Source organism: Rhododendron vialii, chromosome 8a (genome assembly GCF_030253575.1).
Source record: "Rhododendron vialii isolate Sample 1 chromosome 8a, ASM3025357v1".
NCBI classification, from domain to species: Eukaryota; Viridiplantae; Streptophyta; class Magnoliopsida; order Ericales; family Ericaceae; genus Rhododendron; species Rhododendron vialii.
Window position 1 is genome coordinate 877,883 of NC_080564.1, and position 25,548 is coordinate 903,430.

Here is a 25,548-nt window from a genome sequence, read left to right on the forward strand (position 1 = left end):
TTCGATCCGGTATAACCCAACCTATTTTCATGAAATAGAATCCTCTTTGATCATCTTAGATTACGTATCAAACAGATATCGATTAATATGGTATTCAACGTAGTTTATCTTCTTGACAAGATCTACAAAATGAACAGTTTAAATCATGGATATAAACCGGTATGAGCTCGAAATTCAACAAATTCACATTGTAATTCCAATATTGGCACGTTACGACGTCGTTTCATACACTTTTCAGGGTCAAGATGCGAAGTCTTGATGACAAACGGGCGACCTGGTTGTTTGAGAAAGCTCGCGTTGTGAATTCTTTGATGAAAGGGGTTTGATACAATGTGGCTCAAGCTATTTTTAGGAAAACAAATTCACACCGATCATCTTCGATTATGTATCAGCTAGTATTTGATCGATACAATACATGACATGGTTTATTGTCTTGGCAAGAGCTACAACATGAGCGGTTTCGATTACAGATATAACCTGGAATCAGCTCACAATTTCCATAGAAGTCCGTTTCAAGATACCTCGCACGTTCAAATTGAGAAGTCTTAGTGAAACACGGGCGACGTCGTTTTCGGAAAACCTCCAGTACGAAAACCAGTGAAAGACTCCCGCGTAACCTTATCGACTTTATCCGACCATCAACAGTCGATCGATCGACCAAAACAAGAGAGAGAGAGAGAGATCATCAATGTCCATCGCCGCGTCGCTCTCCGCTTCTCTATCTACGCCTACTGCACATTCGACATTCGAATTCCACCAAAACTGCGTCGCAAGAAAATGGAGGACCAGAGCTTCCTCCGCCGCTCCTGGCGTCGACTTGACTACACTCGAATCCGCTATTGCCAAGGTAGAATTCTCTTCCTCTTGAATTTCTTCTTGTTCCTTTCACAAAAGCATGTAGAATTTCTAATCAAATGTTATTTCCTACGAAGTACCAACTTACCAGACTAAAAGAACTCTTCACATACAGGCGCAGAGCGTAGCGTATCAATTGTAATTTGTATTTTCATGCTTGTAATTAGGAATTTGACCTCTTTGTTAATAAATGTTTGGAAGCTATTATCACAGAGTGTAGGAGTATGTTTCATTTTGATAACTCAAGTTGCAGGAAAGTTCTGTTAATTTTATCATAATTACCGGCATAACAAGGTTCTAGAGTGGGAAAGACAACTTTACACGCAGCCACATATGTATGTGTTGGGTGGGCTTTGGTTCAATGTATGGGTCTAAACTACGAGTGAGATTGTCTGTAGGTGAAGTCTTGAAGTAACAAAAGGTGCTCCAGTCGTAAGGCAAGAGATTTAAAAGGCCATTATGATATAGCAAATGTGGCAAAGTAAAAGCTTCCCAAAACTGCACAGTTAAATGCCAAACTGTTGCAGTTTGGCATTTTTTGTTGCAGTTTGGAAGCTGGAATTTTTTGTCATTCTTAAAGCATCAATTGAACTGATCTTTTGTTTATTATTACTCACTGGATTTATTTTAGTAATTGACTTGTAGAGTATGCTCTGCCCTAGTGGTAGTTGTGAGCTGATTGAAAATTCGTTTGTATGAGTCAAGAATTGGTGGTTGCAGTGTTCATTGTTGTGATTTACAGTTTGGAGAATGGTAAGAATAAGATTCTGTACGTCGACCTATTGCTAAGGTAGCTCTATGATTTGCTGCAGAAAGACAGTGATGCTGTTAAAGAGGCACTTGATCAGCTGACCAAAGTAGGCTGGGCCAAAAAGTGGAGTTCTCAACCATATGTTTCACGTCGTATGGTCAGTCTCCATAACAAATGTGAAGTTCTGGGAAAGTGCTACTCAAACATTAGCCACACCTACAAACCTATGCATAAATGTACATGAATGATGTATATCTGTTAGCTTTTAAAACTTTTATATATTTACTGTCTGGGAAAGAAGGTCTGTAGTATAACTGCTTCAAAATTTTATGTGACAGACCTCTCTTCGGGAGTTGACCACTCTTGGAATTAAGAATGCAGAGAACCTTGCAATCCCAAGTGTTAGAAATGATGTAAGTTCCTTTGCACTGATATTGTTGCTGGTCCTGATACAGTAGAAGAGCATATAAACCCCGCACTGACATCATTCTGTAACTCTTTGACTAACCTTGATAATTTTGTGTGAAAGATCAGTTTGTGGGCATAAATCCTCAACAGGATTTTTGTTCCCCTCCTTTTCCTTACCTTGTTCCAGGATCAGTAGGTCTGTTTCATGTGTTGCAACCGAAATTTGTTTTTAGTTGTGCAGTGCCATGCATTTCATCCGAAGTTTTGTTTATGTTGATTTGTTCTTTTCTTTCTGTAAGACTTGCAGTTGTAAAAATTGGTAAATGAATTATTCTCCATGAATTTGATTTCATTCGGTGATGCAGGCAGCTTTTCTCTTTACAGTGGTAGGGACAACAGGCTTTGTGGGTGTTCTTGCTGGCCAGCTTCCTGGGGTAACTTTTCTTAAGATCCTCTCTGGTAAATTATTACGCAGGTTTCATTTATTTTGCAATATATTGTTAACCCGTATTTCACTGTTTTTGTCTTTTGCTTATTGCTGGAATACAGTTCACTTGGGTAGAGAGGCTCCTAAATATTGTCATATGTGTTTGGTTCTTTTAACTTTTTACCTGGACCATGGTAATGGAATTTTGTTGTGGATGCCAATTTGGTATGAATCACATAAGCACAAGTGCTATTCAGAATATCGACTACCAGAACTGACTAATCATAGGACTGGAGGCCTTTTTCACCTTTCCTTCTGTTTAAGCGGACATAGTCATACTGTACATTTCCTGGTTAGTTTCAGTTTCTTCTGTATTGGTCCATTGAGAATGTATTTCAAACGTTATTTTATAGAAACTTCCTGATGAGCTGGAGTTATTCTGCTCAGTTTTTATGTTTTAGTTCAGCCCAAGACATGCTAAGCACTCACTGGAGAGCAGTACTTAAAGTTCAAACTGATTGACCACACCTCTTGTATAGGGGTTTTGTAAATGTAAACGATGTCCCACTGTTCTTCCCCCTCTTCTTCATAGAGTATAAACATTGCATATTCTCACCCTGCTGGTGTCCATTTAAGTTGATAAGAGCTGTGGAAGCTCTTGATAGTTTAGCCTACAGACATTCTTACAGGGAAGTAGTAATTCAAACAGATAGATACACCTCCTGGAAAGGCATTTTGGAAATGTAATCAGTAGGCTACATCTCTCCTGTGTGCTGCATAATATCTGACTTAGGTGCAGCATTTGGTGAGAGTCTTGCGATCTCACCTTGACTTTATACTTCAAAGTGTATAGGAAAATCATATTCTTAGCCTGTGGTTGTCCACTTTATGTGTATAACAGCTGAGAAACTCTAAATGCAGCTCTCTGATGATTTCTGAAGCATAGTTGATGTGTGTGGGAGTTGTTAAGATAGGATGACCAGAAGGTTTTGTGGATTCATTTTACAGCAATTTCAAAACATGTTAAAGATAATAAATCTACCATGCGGATTGCTCTCTCTCTCTCTCTCTCTCTCTCTCTCTCTCTCTCTCTCTCTCTCTCTCTCTCTCTCTCTCAAAAAGCTTCATTTTTCATGCCTTTCTTATCAGGTGGCTGCTTCAATGACTTCTGTAATGTTTTGAACACTCGATGAACTATATAAAACTCAAGCTACATGATGCTCTCAATTTCCCAAGTCACCATGATTTTGCTTTTTATTTTCCTTTGTAATCTGCTCATCCCACATATACGGTGCTGTGGGCCCATTGGTAGACTAATTACATCCATTTGCTCTTATAGCTGTACCCTGAACATTGGTCAATGACCTATTTGCTTTCATTCTACGCATGGTTATGCTCTCTGTCCTGCAATCTCACTCTCTCTTTGTCTGTTTCCTCTATTTGTATGATTGCCATATTTTAGATTCTTCAATGCGATCATATGTTCCATGTCTTTAATATTTCAGCCTGTCTAGGTATTGCAATGAGGTTTTCCTTGACCTAATTTGTACAATTCTTTATTTTAGTAGCCTAATATTCATTATAGCTTACTTACCAAAAAAAAAGTATTTATTATAGCTAGGCTGGCAACTGCAATTGTTTTTGAAGTGAATGAACGAATAATTTACTTACATTTTCCTCCACATTTACTTGTTAGGATTGGGGATTCTTCGTGCCATACTTGGTTGGGAGTATTTCTTTAGTAGTTTTGGCTGTGGGAAGCATTTCACCTGGGTAAGTTGTTCGTCAAAGATTGAGCAAAAAACCAGAAAACAAATCTGTTATGGATATACGAGGTTTTATACCAGAAGATTGTCAATGAGGTTTTATATGGTACAGTAGTCATTGAATAAGAGAACAGATGAGATCTGACCGTGAATTTATGGATCTTGTTTAAAGACGATTCTTCTTCATTGTAGGCTTCTTCAAGCTGCGATTGGTGGATTTGCATCCTTTTTTCCTGATTACCAAGAGAGGATTTCTAGGCATGAAGCAGCTCATTTCTTAGGTAATTTTGTTTGGATTTAAAGTGCAAGCAACGGCTAGTATGGCATAAAAACATTGGGAACCACAACAGCATAATGGGTAATTAAATGTATCTTTCTTGTTATGTATTCATTATATTTTCAAAATAACCCTGTTCATAGAAGTGCATACTTCCATCTCTGAAATGTGAGGGGGCAATGCCTTTTTTAATCTGACATTATGACATAAAATGCACATCCACTCTGCAGATGTGAGTGCTGTTTGTTTGTGTTCACGTGCCTCTTATATATGAACATGATGAGATTTGATTTTAGATGTATATTTATTCTGCAGACATGAATGCTAGTGTTCATGTTCATGCATGTGCAGTTTTGGATGCAGATGGGATGGGATCCTCTTTGTCCGATTTATTAACTTTGTGCTTTTCAAGTTGCAAACTATCATGAAATGGTAGTCAACGGTCTTAGAAATGGAGTGATAATTCTAAAATCTTGGTGATTTCTTTAGGCCTATGTTGCAGGATCTCCTTTCTCCAACTTACAGAAATGTTCTTGCCTTAACGAACACATAACATATGAGATACATCTTAAGTCTTACAAGCATAGGTATATCTGTCCAGACCTACCAGGTGTCTGATGAGTGGCGGCCACCTAGCAGGCCCTACCTCGGACAACCAAGAACATGATCCATGAGTCTCAGAGACATGTCTATGAACACTGTGAACGCCACTATTCGTATCATGGAGTGATCACCAGTGTGAGGATGCTACTTATCCTCGCAAGAGTGGTCACCTCGCTACACATGTGGGGCTACACACCCATGTAAGATATAAAGAGAAGAACTCCAGAGCATCTCTCTCTCTCTCTCTCTCTCTCTCTCCACCTTCACTGGTTTTGTGGTTACCTAGCTTCTACCGTCCCTACGTTCAGCAAAAAGAAAGAAGAAACTGATGTGATGATATTGCCAATGGTGAATCATGATCCTCTCACTAAGTGCTGGCTTTCTGTTTATTCACCATGTCTTTTGGTGCCCTTGAGAGACAACATGTCCAGAGTTATTGTTAGCACACACTCCTGTCAATCCCATGTGGATGATGGATCTGCCCTTTCAGTTCCATTGCATGCGCACCGTATGGTAAGTATATGGTTGAATGAATCTCGTGGAAGATCCCCTTGCTTATTTTAACAAGTTGCTAATCTGAGTTTTTTCCTAGTCATTTTAGTATTTTTGTCTTTTCTCCAATTTGGGAAGCATTCTTTGATGAAACTGGGCCGGTGAATTCTTTGATGAAACTGGGCCGGTGATTTCAGTTGCCTACTTGCTTGGCCTTCCTATATTGGGATATTCTTTGGATATTGGAAAAGAGCATGTTAATCTCATCGATGAAAAGCTGGAAAAGCTTATATACAGTGGACAGCTTGATGCAAAGGAATTAGACAGGTACGAAAGCTGTAGTTTCCACAACAGCATATTTCTGCTTCTACTTTGTGTCTTTATCCCCAAACAATCTCTCTTTTATCCTTTTTCCTTTCTCCCTTTTTCCTTTCTCCTCAGTTGTATCAGCTTTTAGTTTACAGTGATAGTGCTGCATCTGCATGCTATGATGTCAATGTATTAAGTTGAAGCCATTCCCAGTGTTGCTTGTCTCTACGCTTCTCCCCTAAGAACCCATGTCCACAGGATAGGGCAAGGTAGGGTATGGGAAATGTATCCAGCGGCCGTACCAAATTAGACTTGTGGATCATCTAAATCTCAATGATATTTGAAGAGGAAGAAGTCACATTGATTATATTATAATGACTAATCTCACATGGATGAGAGATAGATATCCCATTTTGTTTAGAGACGATGTCACCGCTATTTCTTTTTCTTAGGTTGGCAGTTGTAGCTATGGCTGGACTGGCAGCTGAAGGTCTTCAGTACGATAAAGTGGTCGGCCAATCTGCCGATCTTTTCACTCTTCAGGTTTGTTACATTAAAATTTCCCCAAAGTCAAATCTTTCTATCGACCTTCGTAGACGTCTGATCTTTTACCCATTTCCTTCTATCTTCGCAGAGACTCATAAACAGGAGCAAGCCGCAGATTAGCAAAGAACAGCAGCAAAATCTTACCAGATGGGCTGTGAGTATTGCATTTGAACCTGGTCTTAGAATACTGAGTTTCAATGACAATTATATCGAAAACTGATTTTGTCACTCGTTGCTAGTTTTCGTGTAGTCTCAGTAGGATATGTTACTCTCTTCTTTGCTTTTGTTTTTCCGCTTTAATGTAAAAGGTATGCCGCCCTTGTCCTGGTTTGATGTGTTGTTTCCAATGAAAATTCATTTACCCAAAAACAAGATTAGGAAAAGAGAAAGTGTCAGGTAAATTTGATCGATCATATCAAGGAATGTTGGTATCTGTGGAATGCTGATGGCTCTGGGGAATTAATGCAGGTTCTGTTCGCGGCTTCCCTCCTAAAGAATAACAAGGTAATTCACGAGACCCTAATGTCAGCAATGGCGAGGAAGGCAACTGTGTTAGAGTGCATCGACGCAATTGAGAAGGCTGCATAACTGATTAAAATATCTCTGGAGCTCTAAATGATTGTATTCGAGGAAGAGAAATACAAATATGCAGATAGTACGACACCTCATGCAAATACAGATTTTTTCAGTTACCTAAATTTTCTGTTGAGAAATATTAAGGACATCTATTTGTTTTCTCTCTCACAAAAGATGGTAAGACCTATGAACTCTGGCGCCTACTGTGAACTTGTAAGAGATGATATGGAAAATATATGAAAGAGTGGATGCATTCCCAAATTGCTTTTTCTGGAGGTCTCTGGGTTAGGCTCTCTCTAAAAGTGCGACGGAATGAAAGTGAGGATGCATTAGCAAAATGCGTTGTGGTTTCCCCTATCCCAACTAGCACCTATCCAGCAATGGCCAGATCCTCATGCAAAATAGCCCATTTTAAATATCTGCTCCTTTGTCGTTCTAAGATACCAAATGGTGTCTGAAGCTTCCTCCGACTAATTTATATATCTCCCGTCCCAAATACATGTAGGGTTCGTAGATCTATGTGTTTGACCGACTGAATATGAATGTCAGGTAATATTAGACATATAAAGAGACCACATATTTGTTGAAACATCTTACAAAGAAAAATAGACAATATCACAAAGGATGTCATACCATTAGTCAACTCAGTATTAATTCAATGGGAGTTTTACATCTTATGAATTTTGTATTTTTTCCCACTATCAATTCTGTCAAACAAACGATCCCATAAGCTAATTTGCAAACCCAAAAGCCACCGAAGCCCTCAAATAGCATGAAGGAAAAATAGAGATTTAAGTATGCTAGCCTTGCGATAAAAAAAAAAAAAAAAAAGTATGCAAGCCTTATCCACCACTGAAACCCGATTCAAAGCCTATCTGCACATAGTCTTGACGAGGTAACAAACTGGTAAATCTGTTATTCGTATAAACCGCTCCACTCAAACTACATATACAATTTCTGATCATGCCTGCTTTTACATATCATCAGACCAATCGCTTGGTTCACCCTCATAGAACAAGCCATCAACAATTTGATCGATCAGCGAGTCGATGAACGTGTTACAACTTAGGGTGAAAATTTTACCCACTCTGTTCCGAGCAGAGGAAAAGTAAGCGAAAATGGCAGCACAGGTCACGGCTGCCAGACACACCCCTAATGCTTCAGCAATCCTTTCCACGTCCATCTTCCTGAATAAGGAGTTCCCCGTCACTTCCTCCGTTGTCACTGTAGCCGCAAACACCATCTGCACAGAATAGCAGATTTAAAGTGACTTCGTTTGTTCTAATTCGCTAAACAAAATTAAGAGATCTGAAACATACTATCCATGGAGTAACTTTATGACTAAAAACTAACCAAGAAATCTCTAAACATCAACAATATGCAGTTATGCAGTATCATATAATTTGTTAGATTTCTTAAAGCTTCCAACCTAAGAGCATCCCCAATGGGGATGTAAAACCAGGTGCTATACTTATAATACAACCCAGATGTAAAAAAAACTGCTCCAATGGGGATGTAAAATAGCAATTTTGGAGATGGAAAATAGCACAAATGGAAAGGGAGATGTATATTTACATCTCCTTTTGGCTGCAGCTATAAATTACAGGTCACCAAAATCATCCAATCCAACTGAAATACCAGAATTTTGGACAGCCGGAGGTTACCTGATTTCGTCGGAAAGGCATCGGAAATTGGAAGAACACGCCGGAATCCGGTAGAACACGCCGGAATCCGGAGATGACCGTCTCGTACCCCGATTCTTGACGATCCATGGACGGCGCATGCCGCCGGCTGTTCGCCGGCTGTACCCTTCTGAAACTCTGGCCGGCTGTGCCTTTCTGTCTAGGATTTCTCCCTTCGGTTCAGAGAAAGGGAGAGGAGGGCTGGGTTGGACGCCAGAGAGAGAGAGAGAGGGGAGTCTGCTACAGAGAAAGAGAGAGAGAGAGAGAGAGAGAGAGAGAGAGAGAGAGAGGAGCCGTCTGGTTTGAGAGGAGAGAGGAGGGGTGGAGTCTGTCTTCGTAGAGAGAGAGAGAGAGAGAGAGAGAGAGAACAGATGATAAAAGATTAAAAGAAGAGAAAGAGTAAAGTTGGACACCGGTTGGAATCCGACCGTTGGTCTTTTTTTTTTTTTTTTTTTTTATTAAAATCCGACCGTTGGTGACCCAACGGCTGTTTGGGTGTTGAAAAAAATTTGTAACGGTCCATTTTTTTCCCCTGCCTATAAATGTGTCTTAATAGAATTTTAGACAACAAAATTTTTATTCATTCTCCACAAACACTCTCCAAAAAAAATAGTGTATTAATTATGGCAGAAGGAAGTCGTAGTGCGAGAGGAAAATCGTTCAACTCCGATCAAGATGAAGCAATTTGTAATGCTTACTTGTGCATTAGTCAAGACCCGATTATTGGTACCAACCAACCAAGATCTAAATTATGGGATCGGATTGCAAAAAAATACACTGAATTCACAGGAGGCGATGTACGATCGGATGCTTCTATCAAGTCTCGATGGCAAGTCATCCAGCAGGCTTGCAACAAATATCGTGGATATTTAAGGCAAATTCAAAGGCAACATCAAAGTGGAATGACAGAACAAAATGAGGTATTATTATTTTGTTAATAATATTATTTTGTTAATAATATTATTTTGTTTTCATAAGAATTTGTTAATATTATTATTTTGATAATTAATTAAATTATTTTGTTATTATTTGTATAGATTGATCTAGCGAAGAGACATTACAAAGATACTGAGACTAAACCTTTCGCCAATTTGGATTGTTGCTGGGCAATCTTAGAACACAGTATGAAGTGGGCGGATTTAACCCCACCCAGGTCCGACCCAAGATCTTCACAAATGGATACAAGTTCGGTCCCGCTATCTCCTGATTTCTCTCAAAATCCAAATTTAGACTCTCCTGATTTCTCTCAAGTTCCAAACACAGCGACTACATTAGAAGATAGCAATCCTACGAGTGGAGGTAGTGTTCAGTCTCCAAGAAAGAGGCCTCCCGGATGTAAAGCATCGAAGGCAAAATTATTGAAGACCAAAAAATCAGGAAATGAAGAACGTGAATGGATAAACTTGATGGAAAAATTCAACCAAACTACATCTGACAAGGAAAGTAGGAGAGCTGAAATGGAAGCAAGAAGAGTCGCGGCTTTGGAAAGGTCTACAACAAATGATGAGAGAAGGGTGGCGCTTGAGGAGAGAAAGGCAGCAATAAAGGAAAAAGAGATGGAAGATAGGATTATGCAAATGGACTTGGATTTGGTTCAAGACCCCCAAATGAAGGCTTATTACCAGTATCGCAAGGGTGAAATCTTGGCTAAATGGACGGCTAGCTCAAGTTCGAACGGTTATTTTCCTGATTTTCCTGATTATTGATTGTAATAATTTTTTATTGTCATATGTAATAGTCTTTAGCAATTATGTAATAATCTTGACTTTGATGTAATCGTTGAGTACTATTCGATAATAAAATGCATTTTATTTAGCTAATGAAGTACAAGACTCGATAATGAAATACAAGACTCGATAATAAAAAACAAGACTCGAAAATGAAATACAAGACTCGATAATGAAATATAAGACTAGAAAATGACATACAAGACTCGATAATGAAATACAAGACACGGGAACCTCATTCTTCATCTCCATTACGGGCCCATAGGTGTTCAATAAGATCATTGCGGAGCGAATGATGTGCCTCATTTGATCGAATCCTGCGGTTATTTTTAAAGAAATCAACCAATGCAGGAGTGATATCTCTCGATACTTGAATTGGATTGGAAGAAAGAAGTTCAGTAATTTCATCACTAGCATCGTGATCACGTTGGTCTTCAATTATCATGTTATGCAAAATGACACATGTTTTCATGATGCAGCCTAGATCCTCCTCATTCCAGAATCGCGCCGGTCCTCTCACAATTGCCCAGCGCGCTTGGAGTACGCCAAATGCCCTTTCAACATCTTTGCGACATGCCTCCTGCATCCTCGCAAAGTGTTGCTTCTTTCTTCCTTGTGGTTGAGAAATGGTTTGGACGAGAGTCGCCCATTTTGGATAGATACCATCAGCAAGGTAGTACCCCATGTCATACTGACTCCCGTTAACAACAAAATGGGCTGGAGGGGCACGACCGGCACTGAGATCATCAAAGAGATGAGATTGATCAAGAACGTTGATATCGTTGAATGACCCAGGCATGCCAAAGAAAGCATGCCAAATCCACAAATCATACGATGCAACTGCTTCAAGTACGATAGTGGGTTTTCCGCTGCGGCCACTGAAGAAGCCGTGGTAAGCAGTTGGACATTTGTCCCACTGCCAATGCATACAATCTAAGCTGCCTAGCATTCCAGGAAAACCACGCTGATTGCCCACATGTAAGAGCCTTGCAGTATCTGCTTCATTTGGTTTTCTCAGGTATTCTGCTTCAAAAATAGAGATAACGCCTCTACAGAAGTTTTGAAGAGAGTCAACTGCTGTACTTTCTCCAATCTTGAGATACTCATCAAGACTATCAGCAGGCGTCCCATATGCCATCATCCTCAGAGCTGCTGTCATCTTTTGGATACCAGAAAGACCTGCAGCTCCCGTTGCATCATTCCTTTGGACGAACGTCACGTCATGTTGTTGGAGTTTGCCCAAGATCTTGTGAAATAAGGGTCGACTCATTCGAAAACGTTGCTGAAACAACTTTTCGTCGTAGAGCGGATACTCACAAAAGTAATCATCATTGAGTCGTTGGTCAGCAGCAACTCTGTCACGGGGGATCCAGGCTCGACCGCTTGTAGAACCAACATGACCTCTTTGTTGGCGTCTTCTTTGAAATTTTTGGTATTGCCTGGCCATGATCAATTGCGCCATTGCAATCTCATCATCATCGGAGGAAGATCCGTCAAATTCTCCCAGTAATATTCTGTGGGTTAAATTGCTCATGATGATTTTTTTGGAAAGAGAAGACTGTATATAGATTTGAGTGTGAGAATGAATAATGGGGAGGATAGTATATATAGAAGGTAAGTAAATGGTGTAGTTGAGAGTAGATAAGAATAAATGACTGAAGTAAATGATGTAGGTGAGAGTAGATGAGAGTAAATGATGTAGGTGAGAGTAGATGACAGTAAATGATGTAGTTGAGAGTAGATATGAGTAAATGACTATAGTAAATGGTATAGTTGAGAGTGGGGAGTAAATGGATCAATTAAATGACGTGGTTGAGAATTGATGGGAGTAAATGGACGAAGTAAATTGTGAAACTGAAGTGGATGAGAAGTAAAAACAAAAATATGGGACGGAAGTATTTTTTTTTTTCCGGAAATATTTTTTTTTTTAAGTTCTCGATTACCGGATACCAAAATTATTTTTCAACGGAAGTAGTACTTAAATTAGAATTAAGAAAGTTGAGGAAAATTAAGAAGGATTGAAAGTTTGTTAATTATCCATCTTTTTTTTACATCTCACCATTGGATAGGCATAGGTTCTATTTTACATCTAACCAACTTTTAACCACTTTTTTCATCTAAAATAACTATACAACCTCTTCTATTTTACATCCCCATTGGGGATGCTCTAACACAACATTGAAAATGAGTGGAGTAGCCTCTAGAATACGCTAACCAAGCAAATGATGTGGGATAAAGTCTAATATTCCCCTCACGGGCCTGGATGCATTTGGATTGTGGGGGGTACGAAATGAGGAGGCGAGGAGATTTGACTCAGGCAATAGAGATTCAATCACATGAGATGAGACCACCCAAAATATACGCTTGATACCATGTTCAATTTGGGTCTCCAACCTAAATTCAGGTTCAATTGGCAATAGGCGGAATAACCTGTAAAATACATATTTACCCCCCCCAAAAAAAACCCTGTAAAATACATAAACCGAGCTTGGGTGGCATCAGCGATGCAGGTAAACTCTAACATAATTAATACTACAAGATCCATGCACAATAACTAGGTTGAAATATCTTCGATTTATTCTAGGAGTATAAGTTTATCGCATAACAAACGGGGATCGGAAATTCGGAAACATTACCATAGCAAGACGACCAGAGATGGTCTCGAAATCCTGACTCTTCTTCGAGCTCTCAATATAATCCGACAACGTCACGAAAAACGACGTCACTGCACCACCGTTATCGTCATCGCCGCCGTCCTTCCTCGACTTGATCACTCCGACTCGATCAGTTGATCCGTACGATCTTAGGGTGCACAGGCGCGGCTGCAAAACTATCTTCACGTTATCCGTTACCGGCGACATGTCAGAACCTCTCATCACTTTCTGAACCTGAACCGGAGTCGCCGGTTTGGTCGACTTCAGCTCGCAGAATACTAGCCGAGACGCCGTGGCCATGAGAGAGAGAGAGAGAGAGAGAGAGAGAGAGAGAATCTGTGGAGGATTCAAAGTGGAATAAGGAATCTGTTACGGAAGTAAAAGTACTCCACTATTTTGGGTGACTTTTCGCGGTGGGTGAGGAGTCCACGTCTGTCGAAAAGTTTTGAGACTTGAGAGATTTGCTTTGGGACGCCATTGCGTGGGGCCTTGTGTAGACGTGGCACTATCACAGGTGGTTAACGTGGCTGAAAACAAAATTGGGTTTGTGCAACTACAACAATTTTTTTGGAAGATTCTCTCAAATGGGAGGAGCCATCTCAAAAAGCACAAGGATTGTCTGCATTCTCCGTTTGTATTGCATATGTGGGATCGGAGTATTTGCAACAGTTGGATGGTATTTTTAATTGTTGAGATTAAAGAAATTTTTTTCAAAAAGTTTTTTAAAATTTTGACCGTTAAATGTAAAGATAAATGATTATGATACAACTGCATAGGCTCTCTATAGTTGAACTACAAAGAGGACGGGTTCTCTCAAAAATTCCTCAACTGCTCAGTTTCGTCCTTATGAATTCAGAAAAAAATATTTACCGATATCTGTTGGCACTGATTTTTCCATAAAAAATTGTTTTGAAATTTATGGGTATTTTTTGTATTTTTTTAGACCTAGAGTGGGCCCCACAAGCATGCGGTGGACACGTGCGGTAAAAGTGAAACTATGCGGTGACTACAGCACGACGCTTTAGAGTAACGAGTGAGGAGAGATGGATAAATAAATGAGAGTAATGATTGGAAAGAAAATTTATTGACAACCGTGCGCAGAAATAAAGGATTGGGATCTCTAAACCCAAAGCGAACACAGCGGTCTCTCAAATTTTATGGTCAAATGTATTGCCAAATTCTTCTATGAAAATTTGGCATCAACTAATTTGCTTCAAAATTGACATAAGGAGTCAAATACAAAATTGACTATTTGACTTTTTGAATTCGTTTAGATTGTTCGTACCATTTTGGCAAAAAAAAATAAAAAAATTGTTTAGATTTTGAGAGCAAATTTGACATTATCATTGGAGGGTAGGAATGTTAGGTGTCAAAATTAAATGCGTCAAATTATCACATTAACCTTCATAATTTGTTAGACATCTTCAAATTTGAAGAAAAGGTTGGAGATGCTATGCGCATGCCCCATTCCTCACGAGCTCGAAATTTTCGGAAGGTAAGATGGTGCCCCATAGTTTTTGAGTTTATCGATTTGGACCTTGATCTTTTCTTGTCGTTTCAATTTACTACTAATAGTTTCTTGGGAAAGACTACAATATACACCTCTTATTTTGATGTGTATCATATGCACCCCCAAAATGTTATGAATTATAGAGAAAATGTTACAAATCGTATTGCTAAAGAGTTACAAATCGTATAAAGGTTACAAGATACACCAAAATGTTATAAATCATAATGAAAATGTTACGAATTGTACTACTGAAAAGTTATGAATTCTATAATAAAAGTTACGAAACACGCTAAAATGTTATGAATAAAACATAAAATAGGTACATATGGTACACCCTTTTAAATGTTGTGTATTGTAGACTTTTCCTAGTTTCTTTCATCTTAATTGGTTTCAGCCAAAGACACATGCATGCTCTTGAAGCCGGAAGGAGTAAAGTATCAAGCTCTTGAAAAATTCATAATTAGAATTCAAGATCCAGAATCAAACTCCTAAACTATGTTGAACAACCACTTAGCTCGGAGGTATCTATACGCACACATTTGATCTCTTCTTTGTTTCTTTTGGACTTGAATTGTTGCAAAAAAGTCAGTATTTTGAAAACTTGGTCATGTGAGTTGCACAAGATATGTTCTCTTTCATTTGGAGAAAAACTTATTTATGGAGGCTAGGGTTTCGTAAACAAGTTTTATGGAACTCTTACCCGGAAAAGTTTGTTTAAAATTCGGATCATCGAAAACACTTTTGGATTGTCCGAATTCACCCCACTGTAAACAGCTTATTCACTGCTCCGCCGTGAATCTCTCTTTGGTTTGAAATGTTAACAGAGAATAGCAACTACTCCAAAAACAAAAACGAAAATAAAAGAGCAATGTTTCAATTGAGGAAATAAACATCACCTATATATATATATATATATATATATATATAATATGGAAGAGCGGTACATATTTTTCACCGTTGGATTGGTACATAAATTTCAACCGTTGGATGAGAAATACAATACTAACTGAAATCAAAATACATACCATCTTTTTAATTACGGAAATCTCTGTCAATACATACCTTCTTTTTGAAGGAAAAAAAAAAACATGCCTTTTACACGTCTTTGAATCAATCAATGCCTTTTCATGACCGAAATCCTTTATTTTATTGACTAATTTTCTAGAAATTAGTGACTAATTATGGTAATCTACAATTAATGAAGTTATCCTAATTCTAATGCTATAATCAGCTAAAATTTGAATTAAAAATAATGAATACACGTTATGGTAATCTATTTGATTATCTCCAAAATTGGAATTCATCCTAATCTTCAGGAATTTATAGATAGTAGAGCTAGCGATACATTTGGAAAGAATGAAAATTTAGAAAAAGGATGAAAGGTAACCTAAAATTGATGTTTCCTTATTAATCTTATTCTGATTTCTTATTTCCGAATTTTAGAAAGGAAATCAAAGGTAAATAGAAAGGAAACAATATATGGCTCTTAATATGGTAGATTTACATATTTCCTTTCTCTATCTTTGAATTTTAGAAGGCAAAGCAAAGTTTAAACAAAGAAAAAAAATGAGATATATTCTCTGAAAAATGGGGGAGAGAGGGGTTTTCTTCTGTTTTCGGCAGTGCCATCGTCCTAATCTTCTCTCTCTCTCTCTCTCTCTCTCTCTCTCTCTCTCTCTCTCTCTCTCTCTCTCTCTCTCTCTCTCTCTCTCTCTCTTCCCATCTCCCTTTTCAGCTCTCTCTTCGACCACCAGGTTCGTGTTTATTCTTCTTCTTTTTCGTTTGTACTTTTCATTCAATTCTTTTTTATCTCCGGGTTCATTTTTTTTCCTCTCTTTTGTGTTATTCAACTATATCTTCAGGTACCGCTTTTACTGCCGGCACCACCAAGTTCGGGTTTGTTCTTACTTTTTTTTTCGTTTATACTGCTGTCACCACCCTGTTCCTTCTTTTTTTTTTTACATACGTACGTAACTGATTTTTGGTTGCTGGCTTTGAAAGGTTGAGAATAGAAATTGAGTGGGGAAAATGAGAAAAGGTTTTTTTTTCTTTGCAAAATGAGAAAAGTTAAAGATTTGAGCTTCGTACGTGTGACGTATCATGTGTGTGTTGGTTGTGTAAATCTATTAATTTGTGTACCTTCATTTGATGGCTATGTTCTTTTCATTAAGTATGGCCTTTTTCTAGAAACCAAACATGAATCAAATCTTTTTACCGGAAAATCAAAATTGGTTAGTGTTTTCATTTTTTTTAAAAATGAAAACACTAAACAATTTCATTAACCCTGTTTTATTTGTTTAGCTGTTGGTGATCGTCCTTTAGTCACAAATAGTGTCATGGAAGGACTTCAAGGTTATGCGATTAGATATCAAAAAGCCATTGAATATTGCAATTTCGCAACTGCAGAGAACTTTTGTATATAGATATACACACCTCTTTTGTTGTAAGCAATGAGATGCAAAAAAGTGAAATGGGAGAAAAGATAAGGTCGCATTAGTTACTTCCGTCAACAACACCAAATGGGCTGCTGCAATTTTTACCTCCTTCAAGAATTTTTTTCTTTTCTTTGAGAAGGTAGATACATGTACCAAATGCTTCATGTCAAGTGATAGTGGTTGTTAATCCAACAGTGGTTATTGAGGTTGATGACTCTAGATACTGTTGGCTATCTCGACAATAGTTTTTTGTGGTGTTTGTTAAATAGTTTCTATTGCCAATTGTTATGCCTTTGGTATAAAAGGATATCACTTTTTGTCAGGAACTTCCAAACGATCTTATGACTAGATGAGATCGTTCATGAAACCAACTAGAATCTACTGCAAAAGCAACATACTTTTCACTCCTTCTATAGTGTAGCTGGGAAAAAAAATACTTTTTCATGTTGTGCTTTGTGGATTTAAAATTGAATACTCTATCATAAAGTTCTTTTATTGGAATTCTAATCTTGCCACATTTTCCACATTTTCTCAATCTTTCCTTGGAAGTCTAATCATGCTACAATCATTGTTATGAGACTAACTGCTCAGTCTCCTATTTTGTGGTTTGTAGCTTCTCATATTTGTTTTTTTTTGGTTGGTTGCACTCCATGGTGCAGGAAGATATCCCTTTATTTGAAGAGAAAAATTTTGTTGGTTGGTTGAACTAGGAGGTCTAAGTTAGATTGTTATTTACTCAAAGGTGAGTGCCCATTAGTTTTGATACTTTTGAACATTTTTTTTAATCCAAGTGTTGTATCTTAACTTTCAGACTTCTTACTTTAGTTCTTTATGCTTTCCGCTTCATTTGATTTTATCATAAACAAGCTCTATTTCACCACAAAAAAGGGAAGAAAAATAGAAAGTGGATGGTTTTATTCATTTTTACGCACTATTTCTATTAACCATTCATAAACTTCATTTAATTTTCAGGACTAAGATTACTTGGTTCTGAAAGTAGTTCGACTTTCATTGTTACATGCACAGATATGGATGAGGAAACGAATTAACAATGGCTGCGACTGCCACCGAAATGTTTTGATGGTTGAAATTGTATTTAGGAGCGGAAACAATATTGCACCATTCAACCTATTAGTCCAAAAATAACATATTTTGATTTTGATCATTAACTTTCTTCTTACTTTTTGGGTATACTTTGTTAATTGGACATTGGTCTCTAGATTTTCTGAAACTTTAATTGGGAGTTGTCGGGTTTGATTTGTATTTCATATGTGAACCAAGGGTTTCTTATTCCATGAATGATGATTTCTACTTTCTTTTTTTTGAAACTTTAATTTGGAGTTGTCGATTTTGTTGGTGTTCCATCTCCAAAGCAAAGGTTTCCTAATCTGTTAAGTTAGTTTTCATCAATTAACAATTGAGAGTTGCTAATTATTACTTCCTATCTTATTATTGAGCGTAAATGCTGAAGAATATGCTAGAATTATTGTTTTTCGCAAAGTTGAAATTGTTGGATTGAGGTTGAGATATTGCATATGCGAGCACGTAATGATTTGCATTTGCTGATTGCTCAAGCCGTGCCTTCAGGCACGGGCATGCGCTAGTATATATATATATGCAGACACTATTCAGTTGTACATATAAGTCATGACCATGTACAATAATGAATCACTCACACAAATATATACTATCATACCCTTACAAAGAAAATGCTCAATTCAGGTCCATTGTTTCCATCGGGGCTTAACATGTAAAAGGTCTCCGAGTCCTTTGATCCCACCATTCGTTCAAAGTGGGCCCGGATGTACGCCAGTTCGCCGTCCGGTCCATTCACATCAGATTTTCCCGGCAAGACTCCGGCACCCATTGATATCGCCTTAAGAAGCTCCATAACCTGCAAGTACATAGGGGCGAAGATGGGATTTATATTTACCTGTGACAAAATCTTACGTACCTTGAATTTTAGAAACATAGTTCAAAATTGCTGCTTGATTGTTTTTTTTGGAGAAGTTGAAATTTTTGAACCAATGTTGAATTAATTTATATTGTATCATCATACAATATAATTTAAATAATTTTCCTCTACGCTCTTCTTTTTCGGTTGTAGAGATTTGATATTTTCTCTCTGTTGATAATGCAATTTTCTTTTACCGATCGAAAATAATAATTTTCCTCTCCACAAAAATGGAGTTGTATGAAATTAATATTTCTGCCTTGCCTGTAAATCCTCTTCTGAAGCCTCCCTTTTGACCCCATACCCATTCTTCTTCCCATTACAATACATAGCCCACATAGGCTCTTCTAAAAGCTTCATCTTCTCCTTTTCCGGTCTTTTATCGCATTCGAGGGCAATTCTGACCAATCCCAAACTCATTTCCTTTTGCAACACGTTCATTTGCATGGCCAGCTCCACCACCGTGGTTGGAAGGGTCCTAGGATTTTCCTGTATGGACAAACTTACCCTTCCCTTGCGGTATCCAAACAATGTGCCCGTAACGCGGTTGCTCGAACCGCTGCTCCGGTGAACTTCCGGTAAAACTCCGCCTGGGAGCGATGAAAACTTGCAGGTGGGGGTATTAACGATGGGGAATGACCTGAGAACGGATCGAATTGCTCGGAATACTTTGATGGATTTTTGTTTCTTCTTGTTGGATGGTTGTACAAGGGAAGATGGGTGGTTTGGTAGTTGTGGAGGAAGTTTTGGTTCTCCCATCACTGGATTTTTGCAGAATCACAGCGATGGGAGATTGCAGGAGGAGAGAGGGGGAAGGCTTGGTTATCGCGTAAACGCTGGTTTGAGGTTTGGTGCTGCAATTGTGGTTGCAAAGACTATAATTATGAGGGTTTTTTTTGTTAGGTCTAAAAATGGACCCTAGAATTGAGGAATTAAGTTTTACAGTTTGGGTCATGGTCGCGATAAGTGTGTATTTGGAACTTATAAAATAAAGAAATTAATAATATTCTTTTCGTTTTGCTTGATTTCCAATTTGGGAAGATGTAGGAATTCAAGATGGCTGATTGAGAATTACTTTGTTCGGGCTTGGTTAATTCATTGAATACTAGCCAAACACAAAACAATAGTGGTTATGATACAAATCTGCACATAGATACGTTCGAAAACGTTTGATGCATGTAGATTTTATGATTGTACGGTGAGATTCCCATGCACCAAATGGCCTTAAACACATGTGTCTGAATGTTTGTATTTCTTGCAAAACTTCTCAGCAAAATAAGGCTCAAATTTCGATAAATACCGATACTGTCCATTGGTCACTTTCCTTCAAAGGGTCCCTTTTTTCAAGCATGGTTCAGTCCTAGCCAATTTTGGGACCTAAATTCTCAAATCTCTCGACGCCAAGAATCTTTTATGTGTCAAGGTTGATCAGAGATTCGGCTAAGATTGGGGTGGGACAGGAGGTGAGGTCTGAAGCCCTTGATCTATTTGGTTTCCACCATCTAATAATACAAAAATGAGTCAAATTTTTGGAAACTTGATAATTTAATAAATTCAGTTTCGAGTCTTTCGACACTTCTAATTCTTTTTCTTGAAGCAGAGTTAAATTGTGTCGTAAGTAAATTATGGCATATACTCGAAATGAATGACCGTTGTATGACTCGATATATATACTAATATATAAAATGGGTAAAACCCAATTTCATTTGGATCAAGGAGGAAGTTAGGAATTGGATTTTGATTAGCCAAAGCTAGGAACCGAGATCCTCTGTCTGACCCCAATCAGGACAGGGGCCTGTCCCACCCCTCTCGGCCGTTGATTTCGCTAATAAACGGATGAGATGTGTCGAGCCAAAATGACATCGTTTTGGAGAAAAACGACTTCGTTTTGACTCGGCACATCTCAGCTGTTGATTTGCGAGATCAACAATCGAGAGGGGGTCAGACAGGAGATTTCGGTTCCAAAGCTAGTGTATGCATCCAAGAAAAAAGTGCTTTTAAAATACAATAATTGCATACATGAGTATTTGGATAATTATCTCATTTCCAAATAAGAGGAGGTCGTATCATATTTTGAAAGAAATTCTTATATAGCAGAAATAAAAAGATCAAAAAGTCTGTTGGCACAGCTTTTATGTGCATAGGTCATGCACAGATTTGTGTGTAGGGTCCTTTTTGGGTCTCACAAGAATAATTTGAGCCGTTCATTTAATCTTAAAATTTGAATGAAAAGTTTAAAGATTGCATCAAGTACTTATAGTTATGCGATTGAGCTGATTTTATTCGGACATGCTAAAAAAATAGTTTAGATTTAATAAATGACTAAGATCATTTTTTTTGGACTTCAAAATTAGCCCCACGCACGGATCTGTGTACAAAAAATACGCGCCCACAGTCGAACTGCAAAAAAATTTCTCAATAACTTAGGAGTCATATTGGATTCTGAAATATACTAAGGCAGGTCTAACTTTATTATTGATTTCTTTTTAAAAAAATCGTCTTTTCCTTTAGTTTATAACTTTTTCAATAATTATTTAGATTCCTCTGGCAATAGAAATTCCAAAAAAAATTATAAGTGCGAAAGTAATGAAATTTCTAGAAGATAAAAAAGTGGTCCAATCAAATCCAGCCTCACAAATCATTTTTCTAATAATAACTTTGGACTATTATTTATAATTATAGGGGGCGTATAGTAATTTCGAAAACTTTAGGCCCCCCATCACTATTGGAGTAGTATTACCAACTGGCAGGGGCAGCACCAAAAACTTCCCAACCCGTTGCAACAAAAGGAAGGCTCCAAGTCCTTCGCCGTCAAGTCTATTCTCACCCTTTTCGCTCTCTCGCTCTCTCTATAGATTTGTACTTGCTCCACCTACCATTCATCTCTCTTTCTCTCTCCTTCTCTCTCTCTCTCTCTCTCTCTCTCCATCTTGTCTTGGCTAGGAGCAGTACTTCATAATGTTTGATTTAGGGGACGAACTCATAATCGGTAGCCAAAGAATACCATGGCTAATATGGATCCAACTCCTCGTAATGCTCCTCCTCATAATTCTCCTCTATTACTTCACCGTCTCCGCTCTAGGCTTAGATCCTTCCCCCTCCGCCACCGCCACCGCCGCTGCAGCTTCTACTTCCACTGTTCTCCTCGCCTCCGGTAACGCTGCCGCCGCCAGTGCAAGCCAAGTACACAATATCAAGGTGCGTAATCAGTTGCCAACTTATTTTTTCTTTTTGATAGTGTCCGGCTCAACTTACGCTAAAAGCGATGGCCCAATTAAAGTGAGAGAACTGCTCCAATTGACTTCAAAAGATCAATTGTGCTTTATTTGGTTTGTTTTTTAAAAAAAAAAATTTCAAACTCAAAAAAACGCTTATTATCCATATTTTCAATCATTGCTTTCATTTCTTTTTCTACTAATTATCCATTTGTTCAATCATTATTCTCATTTCTCTCCCTATCTCTCTTTGCTCATTCTCCCCACTCATTACCCTTGTCTTCAGTTATTATCCTAATTTCTCTGCTCACTCATTGTCCCAAAAACCATACTCAAAAATTCTCAAAAACTCTGTGTTTATCAAACACAGAGTAGTACCTGAGAGTTCCGAATCCTGAAATCTTTAAGGGGAGCAAACCCCTCTATTTTTAGCTTACGAGAAGGATTAAAGCAACCTTTATTCTGAAAAAATATTGCGCAACTGGTTATCTTGAACTGTATGTTGTTTTATCTCAAAATCAAAGTCATAATTTTGAATTTGCTAAATTGGAAAGATAGAAACTCGTTGAGGGAGAAGAATGAGAATGCTAGAGGAGTTGTGGGACAGTGGTAGGCTGGTAGCAATGTTGTGAATGAATTTTTGGCTGGTGCTAGCTTTTGAATTTTTTCTCTTTTGGTTTTGCATGGTTAGAACAAATAGTATCTATCAGTTAGCGTAAGTGTTTCGTACTCAGAAAGTTGACTAAAGATAGTTGCCATGAAAATGAGTTCTATGGTCTACATTCAAAATCAATGTGAACTTTACCCTATCCATGAGCTATTTCTGGGTAGTTAGTGGACAATGATTCTTGTGTTGTATTGTTGGTCAGATTTACATATTTTGATGCTCTATTTCATAAGTTAACCTTCGGTGAAGTATTCAATCTTTTTTGGTGTTTCACTACTTTGAAGTGTGAATCACTCCAAATTGATTCCAAACGACTCCAAATTGTTTGTCGGGGGGACCCTTTGCTTGAGTAAAGCTAAAGGTTGGTATCCCTTGTTGCCTTGTTGGGTAGGCAAAGAATTCCTTATATTCAGACCAAAAGATAATTCCTCCGTGACAAATTAGAGATTGATATCAGTTTAAGACATGAAAAGACACAGTTTAATCGACCAAGGGAAGAAATTCAATGGACGCTTATGTCTTTACGAGTGTGTCAACTCATCTCCTGATTAAACCATGAGAGATTTTTTTGCACATGGAAGCCTTGTCGACTTCCAAATGGGGCACCTGATGACAATTTCCCCCTGACAACCTCATTAAACCACGAGGCAGGGAAAATTGGATCGGCTATTAATGGCTTTCAGGATGGTGCTGTGGTTTAGGGGGAAGAAATTCAATTGACTCATATCTTGTTTGAAATTCTCTGTTTCCCTTCTGGTCTTGTATTATTGTCAAACTTATAAAGTTTTGGCAACTGGGTCAAATCTCAGTTTAGCTAACACTTAAATACCTAATTAATTTAACTGTTATGGATGAACCAAAGGTTCGATGTTTTTCTTTAGTGTTAGACAGGCCACATAGGCAAAATATGTGAAGAAATCACGAATACCAAGATTGTTCATCATTTTTCTGCTCATCTGATTAGTGCTGTAAAATGAATATTTTTACTGTAAATTGTTAGGTGATCCATCCTCATATAACCAGTACCTCACACAACATAGAAGTCCTACTTGAATATGGCACTACAGTTTTTGGCTAGAGAAGTTTTTAGAATATATTAACTGTTAAAAGTATACAGCCCTCAAAGCAACCTTTCTGCCTGTCCAAGCCATTACCCATTAGAGAAAGAAAAACATAACAAAACAAAAGAAAAAGTGGCATGGATGGTCTCAAACAGTGGCATGTCGCTGTTGCACTATTATATATCCACATTATCCTCTACCGACCAATTTGTCAAGTCTGTATTTGTTCTGTTGTGATCATCTTCAATTCTTTTAACTAACTCAAATAATTGGAAAGAGGGTGAGAGAGCCTCTTGTTGGGACTCAGCAGAGTCAAGTTCATTGTTTCTAGCATTTCTCCTGGATTTGTCAGATCATTTAACCCTGGATGTAGAACTATATATTCTTTACGAGAACAATTCAGGCACAACAGGAAGAAGCCCCTTCTGGCCCCTTCTGTCCCCTTCTTGGTATTGTTTACTCAAGGCTGGACATTTTGCTGCTTCATCCTCAGAATAATATGCATCTCCCTAAGATGTTTTCAATCCCATTTGATACCACATTATGTTGAGTTGCATAATTTCCTAACCTTATTTGGACAAAGCTATCTCGTTTTATGCTACAGTTGGATAGAGGACTTGATAGGGTCAAGGAAATGAAAAGGGAAATGGAAGTACTGTGGGTGTGCTTTTATTTTCTTGTGAGTTGTGACAAGTCTTCCAAGTTCAAGCATGGCCTAAGTAGAATTTCTTTTCCTGTATCTATGACATGAAACTGAAGATGTAATCTATGATCTCATTCTAATATAGTTCATTGAAGTACATTTTTGAAGAAGAATATTTTGGTTAGAGGAGGATTTTGTTATTTAATCTTTACAGTTCTGCTGCTACTATACTTGTAGGTGGGTGAGGGCCACAGTATTACGGACGATATGGGAACAAGCACAAGAAGAAGAAGAATAAGAAGAGAAGACACCCAAGAGAGGGATGGCATTGCTTACCACCCTTGCCATTATTTTGGTCTCGCTAAACAAGCTTTTCTCAAGTGCTTGGGCTTTGATCCCACCTCTAAAGATTCTTCCAACTCACGTCACAGAAAAGAAGAATAATGTATTCAGCTCTCTAGCTCGTCAGTTTGATCATTGATGTATACGTACATAATATCTAGTTTGTCGAAAAAGTTACTCCAAGCGCCGAAATATTACTCTAGAAGAGTTGTACATATCGTAGGAATGTCTTTCATTTATGATTTTTGGATAACTATAATAGGACCTATGTATATGGAAGGGAATGTCATACTAGTGCGCAACCTAAGTTATGTGAGTTCCCCTGGTATTCACTGTATTTTGGATTTCCCAAAACAGTCCCTTCGTGTAATTCTGAAACACAACAATCTGTCCTCATATTGCTGCCCCGACTCTCCTAACTTGTCAAAGATCATCATCATTTTTGTGCTTCTTAGTCCTTAATTTTGTTGTAGTTGATTTCTGCCGAGTTTGATGCCATTGTGATTAATGGGTGTGTCCCCCTTTTTATTCTTGGCTGTCACTGTGAAAGAGGACTATTTTTCTCATAAAGGTGGTGCTGTCGATTTCAATTTGAAGCTGAAAACCACAGCTCTCTTGGAACCACAGATGGGCTAACCACCGGAAACC

General features: G+C 38.1%; 5 protein-coding genes across 7 annotated transcripts; 3 read left to right on the forward strand and 2 right to left on the reverse strand.

Moving 5' to 3' along the window:
• The first annotated feature begins 601 nt into the window (after positions 1 to 601).
• Positions 602 to 7,271, forward strand: LOC131298171 (uncharacterized). Of its 3 annotated transcripts, none has more exons than XM_058323502.1 (10): positions 602 to 847; positions 1,668 to 1,763; positions 1,945 to 2,019; positions 2,380 to 2,448; positions 4,138 to 4,214; positions 4,400 to 4,488; positions 5,777 to 5,906; positions 6,341 to 6,431; positions 6,523 to 6,588; positions 6,903 to 7,271. In XM_058323502.1, exons 1-10 carry the CDS (start codon positions 689 to 691, stop codon positions 7,020 to 7,022), a joined length of 972 nt encoding a protein of 323 aa, XP_058179485.1. In that variant the 5' UTR covers positions 602 to 688; the 3' UTR covers positions 7,023 to 7,271. The 3 variants fall into 3 exon arrangements, with proteins under 3 accessions (XP_058179485.1, XP_058179486.1, XP_058179487.1); XM_058323503.1 differs by having other exon boundaries at positions 706 to 847; positions 1,668 to 1,842; XM_058323504.1 differs by lacking the exon at positions 602 to 847 and having other exon boundaries at positions 1,716 to 1,855.
• Positions 7,272 to 7,623: 352 nt separating this feature from the next.
• LOC131298172 (stress enhanced protein 2, chloroplastic-like) lies at positions 7,624 to 13,447 on the reverse strand. Its single transcript, XM_058323505.1, has 2 exons — positions 13,056 to 13,447; positions 7,624 to 8,253 (listed from the first exon to the last, which is right to left on the reverse strand). Exons 1-2 carry the CDS (start codon positions 13,371 to 13,373, stop codon positions 7,984 to 7,986), a joined length of 588 nt encoding a protein of 195 aa, XP_058179488.1. The 5' UTR covers positions 13,374 to 13,447; the 3' UTR covers positions 7,624 to 7,983.
• Positions 9,091 to 10,512, forward strand: LOC131298170 (uncharacterized). Its single transcript, XM_058323501.1, has 2 exons — positions 9,091 to 9,612; positions 9,730 to 10,512. The coding sequence occupies exons 1-2, from the start codon at positions 9,235 to 9,237 to the stop codon at positions 10,396 to 10,398; spliced, it is 1,047 nt and encodes a 348-aa protein (XP_058179484.1). The 5' UTR covers positions 9,091 to 9,234; the 3' UTR covers positions 10,399 to 10,512.
• Positions 13,448 to 18,628: 5,181 nt separating the features above from the next.
• LOC131298174 (protein MIZU-KUSSEI 1) lies at positions 18,629 to 19,835 on the reverse strand. The gene is made up of 2 exons (XM_058323506.1): positions 19,237 to 19,835; positions 18,629 to 18,912 (listed from the first exon to the last, which is right to left on the reverse strand). The coding sequence occupies exons 1-2, from the start codon at positions 19,729 to 19,731 to the stop codon at positions 18,709 to 18,711; spliced, it is 699 nt and encodes a 232-aa protein (XP_058179489.1). The 5' UTR covers positions 19,732 to 19,835; the 3' UTR covers positions 18,629 to 18,708.
• A 1,896-nt stretch (positions 19,836 to 21,731) lies between these two features.
• LOC131298175 (uncharacterized) lies at positions 21,732 to 25,296 on the forward strand. Its single transcript, XM_058323507.1, has 2 exons — positions 21,732 to 22,170; positions 24,796 to 25,296. The coding sequence occupies exons 1-2, from the start codon at positions 21,931 to 21,933 to the stop codon at positions 25,000 to 25,002; spliced, it is 447 nt and encodes a 148-aa protein (XP_058179490.1). The 5' UTR covers positions 21,732 to 21,930; the 3' UTR covers positions 25,003 to 25,296.
• Positions 25,297 to 25,548: the final 252 nt, after the last annotated feature.